Source organism: Platalea leucorodia (genome assembly GCF_965183815.1).
Source record: "Platalea leucorodia genome assembly, chromosome: 8".
Classification (NCBI taxonomy): domain Eukaryota; kingdom Metazoa; phylum Chordata; class Aves; order Pelecaniformes; family Threskiornithidae; genus Platalea; species Platalea leucorodia.
The window spans coordinates 52,334,174-52,353,723 of NC_138830.1; the positions used below are offsets into that span (position 1 = coordinate 52,334,174).

Sequence of the window (19,550 nt, forward strand, 5' to 3'; positions counted from 1 at the left end):
CCTTAGAGTTGCCAGAAGTCATGCGACACTGAGAAGAATGTTAACCCCTCCTCCCCCGGGTCTATTGCTTTACCATGATTTTGCTCTTTGTCTGGAACATGCATTTTATTCTCAGCTGTAATTCGGTGTAGAAAAGTACATGCATTTCCTCTCATTTAAGCCTTTTCCTAAAAGCAAAATAAAGCGTTGTGTTTCATTGTGTGAATGAGACTGTGTTATTGCAGGAAATAACACCATTCTGCAGACAGCCTGTGGCGTTGTGCAGCTGGCTTCAGTGTGAGCTGAGATGCCATTTCAAAATGGGGTTTCCTAAGCTGGTCATAATGGTGAAGGGGAAAGTACCGTCCTTCGCTGGATATTGGCTTATACCTCCTGATGTATTTTGAAAAACTAGCCCTGCAATGGGGAGATGTTGGCGGGGATCATGAAGCGAAAGCAAATGTTAGGATAGAGAAGCTGTGGCTGACAGCGTATGTCTGCTGAAGAGGTTTCGTTTGCTGCTTTAGGGTTGTTTCATCACTACAAGGCAGTCTGGTTAGGATCAAGGGGACTTGCGCTGTGGAGAGGACAGTTTTTTGTTCTCTTGATAGATGATTCATGCTTTTAGAAAAATTCAGGAAAGGAGTTTGGACTGAGTTTCATTGTGTTTAGTGTTGCAGTTTCTAGGGAGGTTAATTGTAAAGGTTAGGCTTCCAGGCAAGTCCTGTTTCACAGGTTGAGTTTTTTCCAGTGGTAATGAAGTCCCAGCTCTTTGTTTTGGCTTGCACTTGTCTGGCCAGAGGAAATTGCTTGTGCTTGGTGTTTATGGTACAAACAGAGTGCTCATTCTTGCTCCTAAAAGAAGTGTTTTTTTCCAGAGGTCTGGCGACAAGGCGGAAAGCCAGGAATTTCCTGAGTTCTAATCTGGCTTTGGCATGGACTTTGGCGAAGTTCCTTCTTGCTTTGCCTCTTTCCCTCTCTACACAATGGAGATGAGAATATCTCACAGGGTAGTTGCTTGCATGGACACTGTAGAAAAGAAGTGTTACTTTTGTCTAGGTGCTAATTGTTTTTGTTGCTTTCAAGTGACTCTGTTCTGACCTTATGTTTGCAGAGAGTTAATGGCTTATGAATTGCACTGTAGGTCAAAACAGAGTACCTTAGCTTTGTTTTCTTGGGTACTGTTGGTATTGCATTAATGTTTTGTGGGCATTGGCAGTAGGACCCACGGACGTTGTGCCTGTGTTCTCTTGATTCTTCCCCGCTTCCTTTTGCTGCCCCTCATCTTCCACTCTAGGACATGTCCCTGTGCCCTTCACGTGTCCCGCTGTGATGCTGTGTCTTTCTCATTGAGACCTCACATCAGTGCCTACCCAGAGTACCCAGAGTTTGAGACTCTGTCCTAGAATATGTGCCCTAATTTCCATTCTTTGCTATCCAAAGACAAGTTGAATAGCGGGTGGCTGAAATGGGGCGACAGGAGATGGCTGAGTTGGTGTACCAGCTTGGTGCTGCTGAATGGATGAGGTCTCACTCTTTCCTTTTCCTCTGCAATCTCTATATGCTGCTAATCAGGCACTCCAGCCCCTTTTCTTATTCTGGCTATGATGCTGATCTGAGCATGAGGTGAGCTGGGTGACCTCATGAAGCCAGTGAAAAACTTGTTCTCTCTCTCTCTCAGCCACATAGTTTTCTGCTCACCTAGCAAGTTGAATCAGGTTAGCAGAAGGTTTGATGAGCATCACAGCTGGCCAATGGAAGCTGTGGGACCATAGCAACAGGAGAACGGGGTGGTGCACAAGGAGAGGAGTTGGGGTCGCTTCTTGTAACAGCAGTGAGCTGTTAGATTGGCTCACCTGTGCCTATGGCACATTTAAAGCATTTGGACACCCAGCTGCTTTAGAAATCACCCCTCTCTCTGTTCACACAGGAGTTATAGTAGCATTCCCCTACCTCCTATTTCCATTTTGATGATAAGTATAGTAAATATTGTGAGCTGCTCTGAGCTTGCAGTGAGGGATGCTATGGCAGTGGCACCTAGGACACTGGAATAAAATCTGAGGTTGATGTGAAAACTGGAAGATGTGAAGGAAATTGAGGTTTTAGAAATAAGCTATTTACAGGTTTGTTTCTAATACAAAGTCTTCCTTCAACAAAAGAAGTTTGATGTATACATCATACATGATCTGATGTATGGCCAGAAAGTATGTGTGGCCAGAAAGCGTTGCAGCAATTAATAAATTTAACTTTGTATGTAAGTATTGCTTAAGTACTTGGTGTATGTAAGCACTGTGTTGCTTAAAATCTGGAATAAGTGTGTCTTATTTGAAAGGTCTTGCTGTTTTATAGAAAACTTCCATTTTTGAGGTGTTGCTGGTATATCACTGGACATTCTGAAACTCTGTAAAAAGGGTCAGCAGGTCTGTGTAAATGGACCTGGAAGGCAGTCCTCTCTGGGAAGACTTGGTTGTGAGAGGAGGATGAGGTCGTGTTCAGATGTTGCAGAAGGGGAGAGTCTTGCTGCTGCAAATCAATTTTACCATCCAAGTGAATACCAGCTGGAGAAAAAGGTTATAATGGTAATGGAAACTGGAGCTTCTTCTTTTCTGTTTCTGCTTATCCGTTTGGTATATCCTTTGTATAATGTTTTCTGTGCCTGTATTCCAGTCCCAATGAAACTGGAATAATGGAAGAAAGGCTGCAGTTCATCTGACCATGTGTAAACATCTGCATTTGAGCTGATCATCTAGATCTGATTAATTGTGAATGGAGAGAATTGGGTGTCTCTGGAGCATAGTTCTTTTCATCCTAATATGGATGCCCAAATTAATTGAAATGCCGGTTTCTCCCCACTGACTAGGAAACATGTCTAGCTTGCTCATGTGTAGCTGTTATGTTTATAGAAGTTTACAATTAGATGAGATGAGCCCTACCCAAAATGTCTCAATAGTCACATTTTTGTGTTGATAGAAAATATACTAGTAGCTGACTAGAAACAGCAGAACTGTGGACTTTTTGCTATCTTTTTTTTTTTTTTTTAATCTTCTTTTTTTCCCAGTATCAGTCTTAGAGAGCTGAAAACTGTCCTTCCCCAAGTAAACTTCAAAGTGAGCAGCATGAAGTTCCTGAAGGATAGATTTGTGGTAATTACCTGATAACTTATATCTGTTTGGTATTATCTGATGGGTGTTGTTATTTCTTTTCAGGATACTGCCTGTATTTTTGCTTCTTACCATGTACGGTTAAATAAATTATATCGGTTAATTTCTCAGCTTGGCTTTGCCTATATCTAAGGCTGTAAGAAAAGACAGACATAAATGTTCCTTCTTTTCCTTGTACAGTTGACCAAAGACAACATTGGGTTTTGAGCTCCAGTGTTGATACTGTGCAAGTGCATATGAAACTGTTTTATGTTTAGGGTAAAATTCATATATGAGAAAAATAATTTTTTTGCAATATGATCAAGTAATAACCTCTTCACTCCAACTTGTGCTAATATTAATAACTTCTGAAGGTCCTTTCCATTCCTACAGGAATTTTAAATATCCCCACCTTTTCCTGCTTTCCAACTCTCCACCCTTAAAGCATACATTCTTGCTTCTGTTGCTCCAGCTAACAATGACTAAATGAGGCACTACTTCACTTCAGTAACAGTGGAAATGGAGTCAGAGTACAAAATGCAAGGCCAAAGATGTGGGCTGGGAGCACTATCTCCCAAACCAAGAATCTGTTTACTTGTTTGTATTCTTAAAAAAAATAAATAAACTAAAAAAATCCCAAGTGGTTAAAACAAATGAAATTGGAGTAGAACAGAATGTGTGAGAGGGTGGCAGCTGGGGTAAGAGTAACTTGTATGCTTTGCAAATGCAGTTCAGGGAATTCTAAATTCACTGTGTGCTACTTTCTATTGTAGGAAATAGGTGCTCACAAGGAAGAGCTTAGTTTTGAACAATTTCATTTGTTCTACAAGAAAATCATGTTTGAACAACAGAAATCGGTAAGCTTTTTCATAAGTAGTCTTCATACTGTTAAACTGCTTGATCAGAATAAAGAGTGAATGCTGGTTATTTTTTTTGTTTCTGTTTGTTAGTAATTTTCTTTTTTCCCCATTCTTGTAACAGAAAAAGGGTATACTACTGTACTTGATGTGTAGATAACAGTCAACATCAGCAATTGGCTTAAGAAGATTAATAAGTCATTCATGTTGCTTCTTGCGTGTTGGTAGTAGAGATACACACAGATATGATGGGGTTTCTAGGAGGAACTTTTCTCGTGAGTTTGTTCAGGATGTAGAATGTTTTTTCATTAGGCTTGCCTGATCTCTTCACTGATATGAGCAAGGTTTTTCCATACTTGTATTAATCTTTCATCACGAAGAACATTCTGTAAATCATGAGGATGTATCCTGAGCATCAAATAACAGCTTTTGTTCTCATCATCTCTCATGCTTTGAGGTTACCGCTGGTGAGCCTATTACAAGATGGGCATCAGACAGTCCTTGGGAGGCATGAGTGCAGTGGAATTACATTTTAACTAATTTAATATGAGCAACTGTCTGACTACTGTTTCCATGTTTTCATTGCATAGATTCGTGAAGTTGGTAGAAACTACTAACAATTAGTGACTCTGAATGTTAGGAACCCTTTAAAACGGTGTGAAAACACATAATTTGAAATTACTTGCATAAACATCTTTGTTGACGACGTGCTTATTGTTGATTCAACTTGCAGTTGCTAAAATAGAAGCTTCGATAGTGAAAGTCAGTGCTGTTTCTTTTGGCAATAGAGCTTTCTTGCGCTGTTTAAAAGTGATGCTGAAATCATTGTGAAGTAATAAAAAATCTCCATTTACTGACAGGGTTTTAGTTTTTTGGCCCTGAAAGTCGAGTTAATTAGCTTGAGCAGAAAGCTGAAGAGTAAAACACAGAATAAGGAGGCTATCTGACTTCCTTAAACTCTTGTTATCGCCCCTTGTGAATCATTTCAAAGAAACTCCTCAGTTTGCTCAACAACTGCTTTGGGTCAGTTGATAAGTTTCCTGTGATCTGTAACTATGCTGCTCCAAGCTGGAAGCAATTTAGGTTTTATATTCACATGAATAAATGTGATGGATGATATGTAATTCCAGTTTTTCTGGGTTATCAAACAATAAAACCTCTCCATAAACTTGACTGATTTTGCATATAAGGTGCCTTATCAATAGCAAATTTTTTACCTGAGAATTGTGTGTGTTCACACTGAAAGGCCTGAAGCGCAGTTGCCAGCCTTGGCAGTATGTTTTTTTCTTATGAGTTTAATTCAAAATGTGTCTAGCCAACTTGTATGCAGCTTCTCTAGAGCAGAAATATTGCCCCTTCCCAAACCAGTGGGCATTATTAGATGGAATTAGATACAAAATTGCATATTCTTTTATTATTTATGGGTTTTGTGTTTTTGTTTGTTTTTTTGTTTTAAGATTCTTGATGAATTCAAAAAGGATTCCTCTGTGTTCATTCTTGGGTGAGACTCTTCATTTGTATTATTTTTCCACATTTCCCTATGGCTGTAATGCTGCAGGATTGTTTTTTAATTACATCACTGTTTTGTTGTTGTTGTTGTTGTTGTTATTGTTCTTCTGATGCTTTAGTAAGTGAAAAGAAATTACACACCTTTTTGCATTCAGAATGGCGAATTTATCATGGAAATAACTCCTGAATATGATATGATAGATGTTTTTTACCTTCTGACTACAAAAATGGTGTGGATTTGAACATGCAAATTTGCTTATCCTCTGATTTTACTAAGAGCTGAACAGAACTATTGAAGGACAATTTGATGGAGAAATTTTAACTTCAGTCTGGAGAGTGGTGTGCTGCACAGGCTTTGCCTAGACTTGAGCAGAATGCTGGTAGTAACAGTTTCTGCATCTTTCACTTGGTGGACTTGAAAATTTAAGCAAGATGTGTACAGCATGAAAAGGGAGGTCACGGGCATTGCTAACATTATGACTGTCAATTAAACCAGTTTATCTTGGTTTTGAGTATTACATGAACGGATTAAGGAAGTTACTTAAAAAGTTTCCTCTGAGTGTATTGCGTATTTCCTTAGCCCTTGGCCACGTCATATGAATTAAACTTCGTGAGACTGCTTAAAAGCACAGATTTGTCAATGATGGATAGGTTATAAATACCTTATTGGTACCAGATGATGTGGCATTTGTGTCCTGCAAAAAAGAAGGCCGTTGTGCTGCTTTTTCTTGGTGCAGCTGCATCTTGCCTCCTTTTACAGGAGGTTCTGATCTATCACAGTAGATCATCTGAGTATTACATGGAAGGAGTTATTTGTGGAAGTGTGGCTCTATGATAATTTAAAAGAACAGTGTCTCCGTATGCCTCAACTAAGCTTAACAACACCCCTGTCAAGCAAATGCTGCTCATTTGCTACAAAGCAGTGAGCAGAGATTTGGTACTTTTCCCAGTGAATCATTATCAAAAATACATCAGGAATCCAGGAGGCTTTATTTAAAGGCTCAAAATACAGCAGTTAGATCATACACTATTACAAGCCTAATCTAAACTCCTTTGAAGTTATAAAAAGTTTCTTGGTGGCGGCAGCACATTTATACTGTAAATCCAAGATACAAATCCAAGTCACTTTCTGCTCTAACACTTGCTTTGTTAATTCTTTAGCTTCACTTTCCCTTTTTTTTTTTTTTTTTTTAAGAAATACTGACCGTCCAGATGCTTCAGCAGTTCATCTCCATGACTTTCAGAGATTCCTGCTACATGAGCAGCAGGTGGGAATGTTGCAGAAATTTTGAGTTCTTTTTCTTGAGGTTGTCTCACAGAATTCTATGCTCATTAAAAAGAAAGGTGATGTGTCATAGAATATGATTGATGTCAGCTGTGATACTAGGCTTTGGAAAGATTTCTCCTTATTTGTTGCCATTGAAGTTCACAAGAACTATTGTTTTTCATCTATATAAAGACTCTGAAGGTGCACCAGAGGATGAGAGGGTGGACAAAGTAAATAAGGTTTTAACAGCTCTCCATTTAGTCATATAGATAAACAGACAAGCTTAGAAATAAACACTGGATGTATGTCAAAGATGCTAGCCTGGCCTAGTTACAGCTGTTACAGCTAGGTGCATCTAGGGCAATGCCTTGGCCGTGGCCCCATTTTAGCAGCTCTTACATAAAAAGCTGAGCTGACTGCCTGCATTCGAGTCAAAGGTAATTTTGTATTGAATGGATCTAGTTTGATGTCCCATACCAGCAAGCGGATGAGGGTGGAGGCAGGGATTGGTATTGTGTCTTCATCACTTCTATAATATTATTTAGCACAGACACTATGGGAAAAAATTGTGCGATATTTGCTAGGCGCCGCTAAGCTCCAGGTTTGCAAATATGATTGAAAAGTGAGACCTACACTTCCTGTATAAGCTTGCTACTTTCTTTTTCTCCCTATTTCACTGTGTTAAAAGGATGTTCAGATTGCACTTAGAAATGAGAGGGATTATAGTTAAGGTATATCCTTCAAGGAGGCCAGCTTTTTTCCTGTGTGTGTGCATGCATATGTGTACATATGTAGTGTGTGTCTTGTGGGCCTCCAGTCTATATAAAGGTACTTAGATGGAGATCTTTTTCGCCCTTAGACATCATAGAGGAAACTCTTAAGATATGTGGGTGCAATAAAACACATTGGCAGTAAACTAGCCAGTTGAGAGAGAATTAAATCATATCTGTAGGTCTCTCTGTTCCTTATTTGATTGTATATAGCATAACACCACTTCTAAAGTTTTTTTTTTTTTTTTTACTGTATTATTGTTATCTGAAGGAATCTTGGGCGCAAGATCTGAGTAAAGTCCGAGAACGAATGACAAAGTTTATTGATGACACTATGAGAGAAACTGCTGAACCCTTCCTCTTTGTTGATGAGGTAAGATAATGATACTTTCTAATAGTTCCTCGTGGACTTTTTTTTTCTTTCACTGCTAGTTCCTAGTTTTTTAATTGGATGGCAGATCCTCTAGGCTTCTCTTGCTACATTGCTGGGTTTCTTTTAGTCTTGTACGGTAAAAACATTTAAATCCAGTCTCTCTCTTTGTATTGTAGTTCCTCACTTACCTTTTTGCAAAAGAAAACAGTATTTGGGATGAGAAATATGATTCAATAGATGCGCAGGACATGAATAATCCTTTGTCCCACTACTGGATTTCTTCCTCTCATAACACGTAAGTTACCAAAATGTCCCATTGTCTATCCCTGTTCAAACAGACCTAGCAAATGTTAGGAGAAGGTAATACTTGTAAATTATGCCAGAACTATACTGTGTGGATGTGTGAAACCTTCCTAAAGTTTGATGGAAATGTGCAAAGACAGTCTGTGGGACTCCTTTTCCCCCCTTCTCTTAAGATCTTAGAGGTTTTGAGATATAACCGAGCTCAGCTGCCAGAAAACCCAAACCTTGAATCCTGTTACAAAAATAAAAAGAAGTCTTGAGCTGAAACTGTTCCAGCCTCTTTGCTTTCAGAAATTAAAGTTCTTGAAGGAGCTTCCATTTTTTCCAAGCACCAACAGCCTCGTTCAGCTAGTGTCAGCACTAATTGTACCTGGACATAAAAATGCCATAAGGACCCCACTTGTCCTGTGGGAAAATCCCATACTGTTACTGTGATCTGAAGGGCAGTGGATTTGTTGCCTTGGGAAAGGAGGCAGTGAGGTGCGCTATTGATAGATACTCTGACAGTTTACAGTGTCACAAAGTGGAAAAGATTTGCTCCTGAGCAGGAAAGGAATACGGAGACCTTAAATTAGCTCATTTACTGCTCAGGACTTGGCTATTCATGGACTTTACCTGGATGACAAGGATTAGAGCAGACGGAGGTGCCTGAGGCAGAGGAAGAGTACAATTTGCTATCCATGCTCTTCTGTGTTATTTTGAGTTTATTTTACAGGCAGAACTTTGAAGGCCTGGGGACTGTATTTTTGTCGTTACTGTTTTTAGAATTTTATACTTAGTAACTTAGCTGCTGATTTCTGTAGTTTGTGTCTAAGGTATCCAGCCCTTTTCCGTGACAATCTGTGGTATGCAAACTCTTTAGCCCAAGTACAAACCTGTGTCATGATGAGTTTGAACTGTCTTCAGATGAAGGGGATTTGCTCACCTAGTATTGTAATGAAAAGAAAGAAGGTGTAAAGAGAGGGAGGAGACATGAACAAATGAAATATTGCAGGGCATGAAATAAAGTGGGTATGGATGTAGCTTATAGGTATATTTTGAAGTATAGGGTGTGGTATCACTAAATACCCTCCACATTCCTCCAACATGATTATGCCTCAGCGTGATGAGGTTTAGGTATGTTTCAAAGCGCATAATTTGCTCTCCGGAATCATGTCAGTTAGAGTTGGTTGATGTTTAGATTGATCCTTTAACCTCCTATAATTTGGTCCATTCAAAAATTTGATAGCATCATGTTCAGCAGAGTCCAGATCTTCCATCGCAAGTAAAAAAAATAATAAAAAAAAAATCAATATACATTCTCCATGACAGGAGAAAAAATGTCGCCCCGTGGGTGAGTGGGAAATGGTTGAAATTGGCTGCCTGTCTTTTACAATTTCCTTTTACTCCTTAGATACCTGACAGGAGACCAGCTTCGAAGTGAATCCTCCACAGAAGCTTACATCAGGTGCCTAAGAATGGGATGTCGATGTATTGAGTGTGAGTAAAGAGTTTGTGGAGTTGTTTGTAACATGCTGTCCATATAAGTAGAGTTTCCCCTGTTTACCAAGAAAGAAAAAAGAACTGAAATCAAGAACTAGTTTGTTTTCCGAAGTTGAAGTTAGTCATATAAAAAACACCGATTCCCTAAATTGTTTTTCTTTTGCTTCACTGTTGCCGTGTTCACTTGCTCTGATTCTTGTTCCCTTGGAATTTTAAGAAGGTCTTTCTAAATCTTATCTCACTGTACACCAAAAATTCTATCTTGGATCTACTGTATGAAAGCATAGGATTTAAACTGGAATTACTTGTGTAGCATAGACAGATAGTTTATTTGCCTTCATTGTAATACAGACGAGCCTAAGGCACATAGATTTTTGTAATTTGGTGCCATTTGTCATCCCATTTAACTTGCTTGTACATCAGTTGATGTCTTTGTGCATTTGTTCTCCACTAACTGTGTATGCACCTTCATCCCTGTGCTTGTGTACCTTATTGAAAAGTTTGACTTTAATTTCATGTTATTTCACCAGTTATTTCATAAAACTAGTTGTTACTGCCTGTTCAATTTGGCTAATGCAAAATGTATCTCAAATTAGAGTTCCAGGGTTAAAATCAACAAAATAGATAAGCTATCAACTTGCCACTTGCTGGAGTGTATTTATCCCTGGAAGATTAGTTTAAACTAGTAGACTGACAATATAGCTGCTGGAATCCCTTATTTCCGGATTTCCACATGATAATGCTTTGGGAAAATTTATATTGTATTTTATTTGTATTGCTCTTACTTAAGTGAACTTAAAATCCTCTGTGAGAGATATAAATTCATCTAATAGAATATTTTATTACAACATTAAAGTCTATGACGCAATATGTGGAACACTGAAGATTTGGATGTATTCTTTCTACTAGAGTTATTTAAGTAACTGCTTGGTCTCTTCCTTTTTCCACTGCTTGTCTTTCCTAGTGGATTGCTGGGATGGTCCTGATGGGAAACCCATCATTTACCACGGATGGACACGGACAACAAAGATCAAATTTGATGACGTAGTACAGGCAATCAAAGATCATGCTTTTGTTGCATCTGAGTAAGCTTTGATTTATTTTCATTAAGCCTGTTTTCCTATCCTTAGCCCTTCCTGAACTTCTTTTCTCTGCAACCTAGAGCAAAGAGTAATAGGGGAACAATGCCATTCTCGTAGTCTTCATTATTGCTGAATGTGGGCCATAGATCCAGTTTTGAGGAAAAGTCCCATTACATAACAATTTGCTGCTAAGGAAGATAGCGAGTACCCTAAAGTGATTCCCATCTCCTTGCTTGAGTCTTCTTTTATTAAATTGAAGTGTGAAACTGCAAATGCTGAATAGTATGTCTTAAATTAAAAAAAAAAAAAAAATACTACAAGTAACAAGCAACATATCTATCAGGTGATGTTCATGTTGTAGGGAAGGTCTTAGCTGAGAAGATGCAGAATTCATAGCATGCCTCCTGAACTGATAACACGGGTTTAAATCTGCGTCTCTGCTCTGCTCTTCTATAACTTGTGCTGAGATGTCCTTAACATGAAAAATATTGCCCCAAAACTGGGAAGGAGATAGGGCTGTCAGTGTCCTATTTTTCCACTTTACCAACTGGACATATAGGAGAAGTGTTATTTTTCTCATGTGGGACAGCGTCTGCACAGGCATGTTGTGTTAATAACAACCATAATACATGATGCATTTTGGTTTCAGACCATCAGAACTGTGAATGCAGTGTGGCGCTTTCCCTACTTGCATTAAGGGATGGGCTACCCAGAAGGAATATCGAAGTATTTCCTGCGTATGCAGGGACAAAATTAGAAAAGCCAAAGCTCATCCACAGATAAAATTGGTGAGGGATGTGAAGGACAGCAAGAGAGACTTCTACAGGTACAATTGCAACAAAAGAAAAATTAAGAAAAATGTGAGCCTGCTGCTGAATTGGACAAGAGCCGCAGTGACTGGAGAAGGCTGAAGTATTCAGTGCTTTCTCTGCCTCAGTTTTCAATATTGGGGCTGGAGCACATCATATCCAAGGGGAAGCTCACAGAACTAAGTTTGTTTAGCTTCAGGACAACATTAATGAGGGAGTCTGGTTGCTGTCTTCCACTACCTAGTGGATGATTATAGAGAAGATGGAGCCAGACTTTTCTCAGAGTGCGTGTGAAGGAAGACAGACAAAATTTTGAGGAGAAACAAATTTTCACGTAACGGTGCTTTAGCACTGAAGCTGCGCCCAAAGAGCTTGGACAGAATCTTTGTCCTTGCAGATATTCAAATCTTGGCTGGACAAAGCTCTGACCTTAATGATTCTATGATTGCGCATCTGCTATTATCTGTTGTGTGTCTGTCTATTTCTTTTGTCTTCCTGTTTGCTTTAAATATTTTATTTGATCTGGGGGGGGGGGTGGGGTGAGGGAGGGTGCTGTTTTCCTTGCCTTGCCAGTTGTAGGAAAAAGAAATTGTCTTCATTCACCTTTGTTTTCTCCATCAAAGGTACCCAGTCATTCTGTCAATTGAAGAGCACTGTAGTGTAGAGCAGCAGCGACACATGGCCAAAGTGTTCAAGGAGGTATTTGGGGATCAGCTTTTAATGAAGCCTATTGAAGCCAGCGCAGATCAGCTACCATCACCAACCCAGCTGAAAGAAAAAATAATCATCAAGGTAGGCTTGCTTTGTGTGCTGGTAGATAAAACAAAAACAAGAGCAGGAGCCCGAAATACTAATTCTGGCTTCACAGCCTGGCTGTTAGTTTCTGTTTGAGAGACAAGAAACCCCATGCTTGAAGTGTGTACTAGTAACATTTTGCAATATTGTATGGTGTTCTGTAACACTACATATTAAAGTGCTTGCTGTTGGTTTTATTTGCAATAAGTGTTGCTAGTTCAAGTGCCAGGTCTAATGTCAGCTCTTTTCTAAAGGTCTTCCAGCTCCTGAAATGTCACTGCTAAATTTCAGCAAGGGTTCACTGCTGCAGATGCTCATCATAGACTTCTTACGCAATGTGGCCTGCTTAAAAATGATAAAAGTACATTCTTGAATAGAAAGTTAGATTAGTGTAATTAACTTTTTTCCCCAAAAATGCCTCTCGTTCAAGTGAAACCCAAAGCACTTGCAGGCTGCACACTTGAGTTGTCAGGATTGCTTGCAAACTGCAAAAATTGATGGGTGTTTACTAACTCAGTGTGATTTACATACACAATTTAGTAAGCCGCTTGCGAAACATGGAGGTGCTCCTGTTAGAGGGCTGTCACTGTTAGAGTGCCTTACCTTCTGGGCAATACAGATGCTTTGCTCGGTGCTGTTGTGCAACAACACAGATAACCGAAAGAAGACTTCTCAGATTGAAACTGCAGTAGCACTTTTCAAAAGGCAAAATTAGGTGGAGAATCTGAGGGATGCTCATGATCTCTTTAGTAAAATAATAATTACTTTTGTCCATGCTTCAGTTTTCCAGCTCTTGTAACAGTACTGCATTCTATGTATTAAACTTCTGAACAGAAGAATTAAGGGCAGATAGATATAAGCATACAGCTCTTGAATGTAAGACTGGAAATAACAGCACCCCGCTATTAGGTGCAAAAGTTCTGTGCTTAAGTTTCAGGGTTTTTTTTCCCTCCAATCTGTCCGTTGTTACCTTGCAGAGCATAGAGGGGAGTTGCAAAGGCACATGAATAATAACGTGACAGATCAGATTTAAAGGGAATTACGGACTACTGTGAGCCTGCACAAGAGAACATCCATATCACTCTGTCCTGTCTAAAAGAGCCTTAAAGAGTCTTTAAATAGATCAGCACCTGCCAGCAAGCTAGTTGTGTTATTTGGCTTTTGTTTGGAAAATGTTGTCAGTAAACAGTCAGAGGCAACTCCTACTTTAGGGGCCTGTGGGATTTTTTCAGATAAGCCTGTCAAATTGAAATCTACCTACACTAGGCTATGCAGAACTGAATGTAGTTGAGAACTACTAGATATGAGATGATTAATCCCATCATTAACTGCAGTGAAGGATTTGATGTTACCCTTAGCTCCTTGAGCCACTGTTTTTTGTGAACACTCTCAAGAAAGTAGAACTTATCCCCTCTTTTCATAAAAGATTCCCCTTCTGCTCATTTTTCTTGTAGAAGAGCGAGTTCCCCGTTCCTTTTAATTCCTTATCTTTTTGTTTTGGTTTGGGTTTTTTTTGTTGCTTATGTCCTGCTCTCTGCAGAGGGATTTCTTGGTATGTGTTACTTTATGTTTTCTGTCCTCTAAAGAATGGTGAGCTCTTATCAAACTAGTTGTTTCTTCGTTGCTTGAATGATACCTCTACTAAATTTTTAACCTTTATTATGAGATTTAAATTTTAAAGAAAGAAATTCCAGCCCTGTTGCATAAGCCTTGTGGAACAGCTGTTGTTATGGTAATGACAGAAGAATACTGTGCAATGGAGGGAAATACTTCCAGTAATACTGAGTATGCTGAACTATTATGACCAATTTTGTACATGATTCTATGTGAGTGTGTGAATGTTGTGGGGTTTTTTTGTTTTTAGCACAAAAAACTGGGGCCAAAGGGAGACATTGATGTGAACTTGGAAGACAAGAAAGAAGAAAAAAAGCAACAAGGAGAACTTTACATGTGGGACACAATAGAACAGGTATCATTTATGTGGCATTTGCTACAGCTTGTTACTAGGTTGTGTAATACTGGAAATTCACATGAATTGTCTCAATATTTGTGTAAGTAATATTGTCACTTGAACAGATGTAAATGAGGGGAAGAAGGTATTTTGTTTATTGTTACACCTTGTTTTGAAATTGTGGTTAGTGAGTTTCCCTCTGTCTTGTTAATGGTTTTAATATCTCTCAACTTTTAGAAATGGACTCGGCACTACTGTGCTATTGCTGATGAAAAGCTTTCATTCAGCGATGATATAGAACAGAATGCTGATGAAGATTCGTCAAAGGTGATGGTTATGTTTTGTTGTTTAAGGATGGGGTTTTTTTATTCAGATTATTTCAGTGCCTACAGATGTGTATTTTTTTATGCTGATGTTGAAATTGTAGAGGATCTGTGTCAGATAACAAGTGTATCTGGAGACAGAAAATTTTAAAAAGGGTCTTTGCCAAGGTACTCCAGTTAACCGTATTTTTAATAAAATGACTTTTTCCCTTGGCTAATTGAGGACTTGCAAAGAGGAGTAGAAAGACAATGAAATATAATTTTAGTACTTAAATGCTAATGCTGATGCATGCGCTGACAATCAAAGTCTTTATATGCCTTTGGCTAAGTATTATTGCTATTCTCAAACTAGACAGTGTGATGAGCTAAGGTTTGTTGTGTTAGTAACAGCACACCTCTTACACAGTGCATGTTGTTCATTTCACATTTGCAAAGTGTTTGTCACAGGCAAGCAGGTATTCCTTGGCTGTTGTGCATGGTAAAGCAGAAACATGAGGCTCAGTAAGGGTTGCAGTAGCAGTGGTGTTCATCACGGTTTCTTGTTCTGACCTTTCGGGTTTCCATGCATGGTCTTTTGTTGCTAACATGTATGTGCATGCTTCAGAGATCTCTCTGCACATGCAGAACATTTTGCCCATTCACCTAGATGTTAATGTCAGTAAAATAGTTAATGTGTAAGGAATAACACAGATGAATCCTGGAAAAAGCTGATTAGAAACTCTGTGAATTAGCAGTAGGGTGTTTTGCCTTGAAAATATAAATCGGTGTTTGCATTGCTGCATTCTTTTACTTTCTGTTGATTACATATTTGAATAAGGCTGAAGTTGATCACTACTCCAAAGAAATGGCTTGACTGGGAAGGAGAATCAAGGGTGACTATAAAGGGGATTGGCTTGTTTGTGAAAGGATGGTTCAGGGCTTGGAAGAGCTGAAATCCTGAAATAGGAGATTGTTATATCAATAACAAGTACTTTGCTTCAAAATCATAAAATTAGAAATGCACTATAAAAATTCTTATTTTCTGGTCTAGGAGGTGAAACGTACTGAACTGCATTTAAAAGAGAAATGGTTCCATGGGAAAATGAAAGAGGGGAGAACAACTGCTGAGAAACTGCTCCAGGAATATTGTGCTGAAATGGGTGGCAAGGATGGGACATTCCTAGTTAGGGAAAGTGAGGCTTTCCCTAATGATTGCACCTTGTCATTCTGGTATGGTGATTGTCATAAACATTTTATGTGGGTTTTGTTTGTTTTATGGCATTGCACAAAAATATGTGTGTTTTTCAAGTATTCAGTTATAGCTGAGAGGAAATAGGAATAAGGAGTTGCTATAATTACTAGAATGTTATTGATGGGATTGTGAAAGACTACTTTCTAAATTAAAATTCAGTGTAGCATAGTGCATTTTGGCAGAGTAGGCTTTATTTGAAGTGTTACAGTTGTCAAGAGAGGACTGACTGGCTTGGTTTGATCCCCACCCCTCTTTTATAGCGCTCTGGCAGGATAGAGAATTTGTTATTTCCTCAATGAGTGGGCAAAAATTTGATCTTTTAATTTAGGGATAAATTACTGAATTTATTTACTGAATAGATTTACTGAAATCTATACTGAAAAGGTAGTCTCATGGGTGTACCTTTATTAGCAGAGATTCATCTTTTTAATGAAAGGATCCTCTAGAGGGAAAATAATAAAGAATTTTCAGGGGTGGTTTTGTTGGTTTTTTGGTAGTCTGTTTTCTCTTTTTTTTTTTTTTTTTTTTTTTCTTCTTCTTCTGGTTGGGGCATTATGAGGAATAGTGTATCAGATGGATTTCTGACCCAGAGAGCTGCCAGAGCAAATTTTGCAGGGAGTAAGTGTATGCCAGATTTTAAACCGTTGTGGGTTGAAAATTATTATTTTCGGTCCTGTAATCTTACTTCTCTGGATTTTTATTGCTGTTCTTACTTTGGTTGTTTTACGAGATGATACAGATTTCTTGTCTCTTCGCAAGCTCACCAAGTAGTTGACCAGGAACGGGAGAGGAAACGCTTCAAAAGAAGAAAACGTGTTATAAACCCTTTCTTTTCCTTGTGCCCCTCTTCATTTCTTCAGGAGGTCAGGTAGAGTCCAGCACTGCCGGATCCGTTCTTACAGTGATGGGGACACTGTGAAATACTACCTGACGGACAACCTCACTTTTGATAGCATCTATGATCTCATTCAACACTACAAGGAGGCTCACTTGCGATGTGCTGAATTTGAGCTGCGTCTGACTGATGCTGTGCCTAATCCCAGCCCTCATGAAACTAAAGAGTACGTACAGCAGAAGGCAAGCACCAGGGTTGTTATGTCAGTGTCCTTTGCATCGTTTTAGATGGTCTTAGATTTTTGCGTAGAAAATTCCCTGGATTCAGGAGCACACCTGAGTGTTGCTTTTCCCTGGATGTCATAGGAATAGGCTTCCCTGAAAGACGATAAGTAGGATCACTGACTTTTTGAGAACCTCGTGCAACAGAGAGCATTCACTGGGAAAGCGATTTACTAGCAGCAACTAGGAAAATCAGTGAGAACTGTAATGCTGTGGAAGCGTGCCAATTCCTTCTTTCTCTGCTCAGTGTTTTACTACACCCAGTGGGTTGGATTAGATATTTAGTAGTTGGCTGTGGTCTGGCAACTAAGCGGTCATGGTCTGTGCCATCTGGAAACTCTATTACTGGGGCAGTGAGCCCAAACAGTTACGTTTTCCTAATCCCGCCCTCCATCTCACCCCTGTCAGAGTTGGTTAGCCTGACTTCGCCCCATGCTGATAGAAGTAGTATAGCTTGGTGTTTATTTCCAGCTGGTATTTGCCTGATGTAGATCCTGGGCAGAGCTTGCTCTTGTTTGCTGGCAGAACACTGTAATCACCGGCCTTTGTTCTGTTTTCTTTGCAGTGAGAAAAAGTAAATCTCCTTTGCATGTGAAATATTGATCTGTAACTTTAAACATCTTTTTTTTTTTGCTCTCCCTGCCCTGGGATCTGGGAGTCACTGACCACCCATAGATAACTTTGGCAGCCAGTAAGAAGGGAGGGTAGAGTTTAAGGGTTAAGCTTTCCTGCCTTTCTGTATAAGGTGGAGATGTACTGCCAGTATAAGTGGCCACAGCTTCAGTGAAGGCATATTAGATCCAAGATAGGTCCATCCCTACAGTGAAAGAGAAAATCAAGCTCTGAATAAAAGAATTCAAATGCCTGGTGTTTTTCGTTTGTCTGCGTTTGGGCTTTTCCTTAAATCTACTATGTCAAAGCTGAATAAACTACTGAAAACTGAATGGCAGACTAAAAGCAGGATCCAGTGCCTTTGTTTCAGGAAGAAATGCAGATTAATGTTTTATAATTTCAGACAGACGAGGTGTTCTGATATATTCTTGTTGCTTTCATCCAAAATAAGATGCTGTGTTACAATGTTTTGTGATAAGCTGCTGTCATAGGTGGCAAGATGGGGAAAACCTAACGCATAATTTTTCTTGTAATGTTTGAAACTCTATTGTTAATAACGCTGCCTGTTATTCTTACTGAATGACATTTGACAAGCTTTTGTAATCCTTTTGTCCATTTTGATTTTTAACTGTTGTAGTTGGTACTATAGCAACTTGAGTCGGGGAGAGGCAGAAGACATGCTGATGCGAATTCCTCGAGATGGAGCCTTTCTGATTAGAAAGAGAGAGGAGCCTGATTCGTTTGCCATGACTTTCAGGTAAGAAAAGACAAAGACGACTACATTACCTAGTAGCCCAACAATGTTCTGTTTTTTCTTATTTAAAAAATACTGTGGTCTTTTTAGAGTCATATGCAATTAGCATGGTTGATTCGTGCAGCAGGTCCGTGTATGAGAATGTGTACCAGAGTTAATTTGTGACTGGAATAAACCTTTATGCTTTTATAAAGAATATTTGGGCACTGACTGTCCCTTTCTTCCCATACAGAGCCTTGCATGGCCCTTCTTCACTTCCTTGACACTCCTTACTACAGGGTGTTCTTTTGAAGTTTTCTTTGGTGCTGGTTCAGCAGTGATTCTAGGTCCTTATCACCTGGAAATCCTGCCCTGTCATATACCTGACCAAAATGAAATGTCAAAATGAAATGCTTGGCTTGTCTTGCCAGGGAAAATATTTTTGAAACTGTGGTTCTTGCAACGACATTAACAAAATCTATAGAATTGTGGTGTTCTCCATTGTGCCTTCAAATCAAATTGCGTTTCTCTGAAAATGCTTATTTCTGCAACATAGAAAATTGCTTTGGAAAAACAAATACTTGTTTTTCTCTTATTTACATGCCTTACTGTGTATTGAAGGTGTCCAGAATTCCCCAGTCTGCTGTGTACTTTGGTTTGAAGCTTTGTGCTGTTACCAAGGTGGATATTGAAGTAACCTGAGCTGCAGCATCTCAATAAAACCATTTCACAGTGGGGAAAACAAGAATTTCCAAAACTTCAGCGGCTTGAAAAGGATGCAGGGGTCTTCTGTGGGTGGGATGGTTGTCAGTGGATGGTTTTACTGCTATCAATGCAAGCACAAATCTTGTATTCAAGCACAAGGTATTTTTTTTTTTTTTCAAAATTGATTCCTGTAGTTATCAAAAATTATTGTAGGGAAGAGACACCTACTCATTTTGAGGGGAGTTTGTCTGTTGCTTAGGGACAGCGGGAGATCAGCAGCCGCGGATTCCAGAGGGACTCTGTCTGATAAGAGACATTTGTGTTAGTATGAAGATGACAGAGTACCTATCTGTAGGGGAGAAAAATAGGGAAATTTAATCTAAGCAAGACCATGGATTTGTCCCAAGGCCCTGCACATTGTAGAAAAGTGAGAATGTCTTTTTGTGAATTTAATCAGGCAACTGGAATTCAATTTGAATAGAAGAGGCTTTGGAAGAGGGAGAAATTATTTCA

General features: G+C 39.1%; 1 protein-coding gene across 2 annotated transcripts in view; it reads left to right on the plus strand.

The window, feature by feature from the left end:
- The window catches only part of PLCG2 (phospholipase C gamma 2), a 66,715-nt gene that overhangs the window by 26,917 nt on the left and 20,248 nt on the right, over positions 1-19,550 (plus strand). For both annotated transcript variants that reach the window (XR_014229102.1, XM_082320791.1), the window contains exons 6-19: positions 3,038-3,122; positions 3,893-3,976; positions 5,434-5,477; positions 6,681-6,753; positions 7,794-7,895; positions 8,072-8,190; positions 9,592-9,677; positions 10,645-10,765; positions 12,195-12,363; positions 14,231-14,335; positions 14,555-14,644; positions 15,671-15,849; positions 16,732-16,932; positions 18,237-18,356. Coding sequence is in view for 1 of the 2 variants with exons in the window: in XM_082320791.1 (XP_082176917.1) it covers positions 3,038-3,122; positions 3,893-3,976; positions 5,434-5,477; positions 6,681-6,753; positions 7,794-7,895; positions 8,072-8,190; positions 9,592-9,677; positions 10,645-10,765; positions 12,195-12,363; positions 14,231-14,335; positions 14,555-14,644; positions 15,671-15,849; positions 16,732-16,932; positions 18,237-18,356 (1,578 nt within the window). In the remaining variant the exon portion in view is untranslated. The remainder of the gene's footprint in view (positions 1-3,037; positions 3,123-3,892; positions 3,977-5,433; positions 5,478-6,680; positions 6,754-7,793; positions 7,896-8,071; positions 8,191-9,591; positions 9,678-10,644; positions 10,766-12,194; positions 12,364-14,230; positions 14,336-14,554; positions 14,645-15,670; positions 15,850-16,731; positions 16,933-18,236; positions 18,357-19,550) is intronic.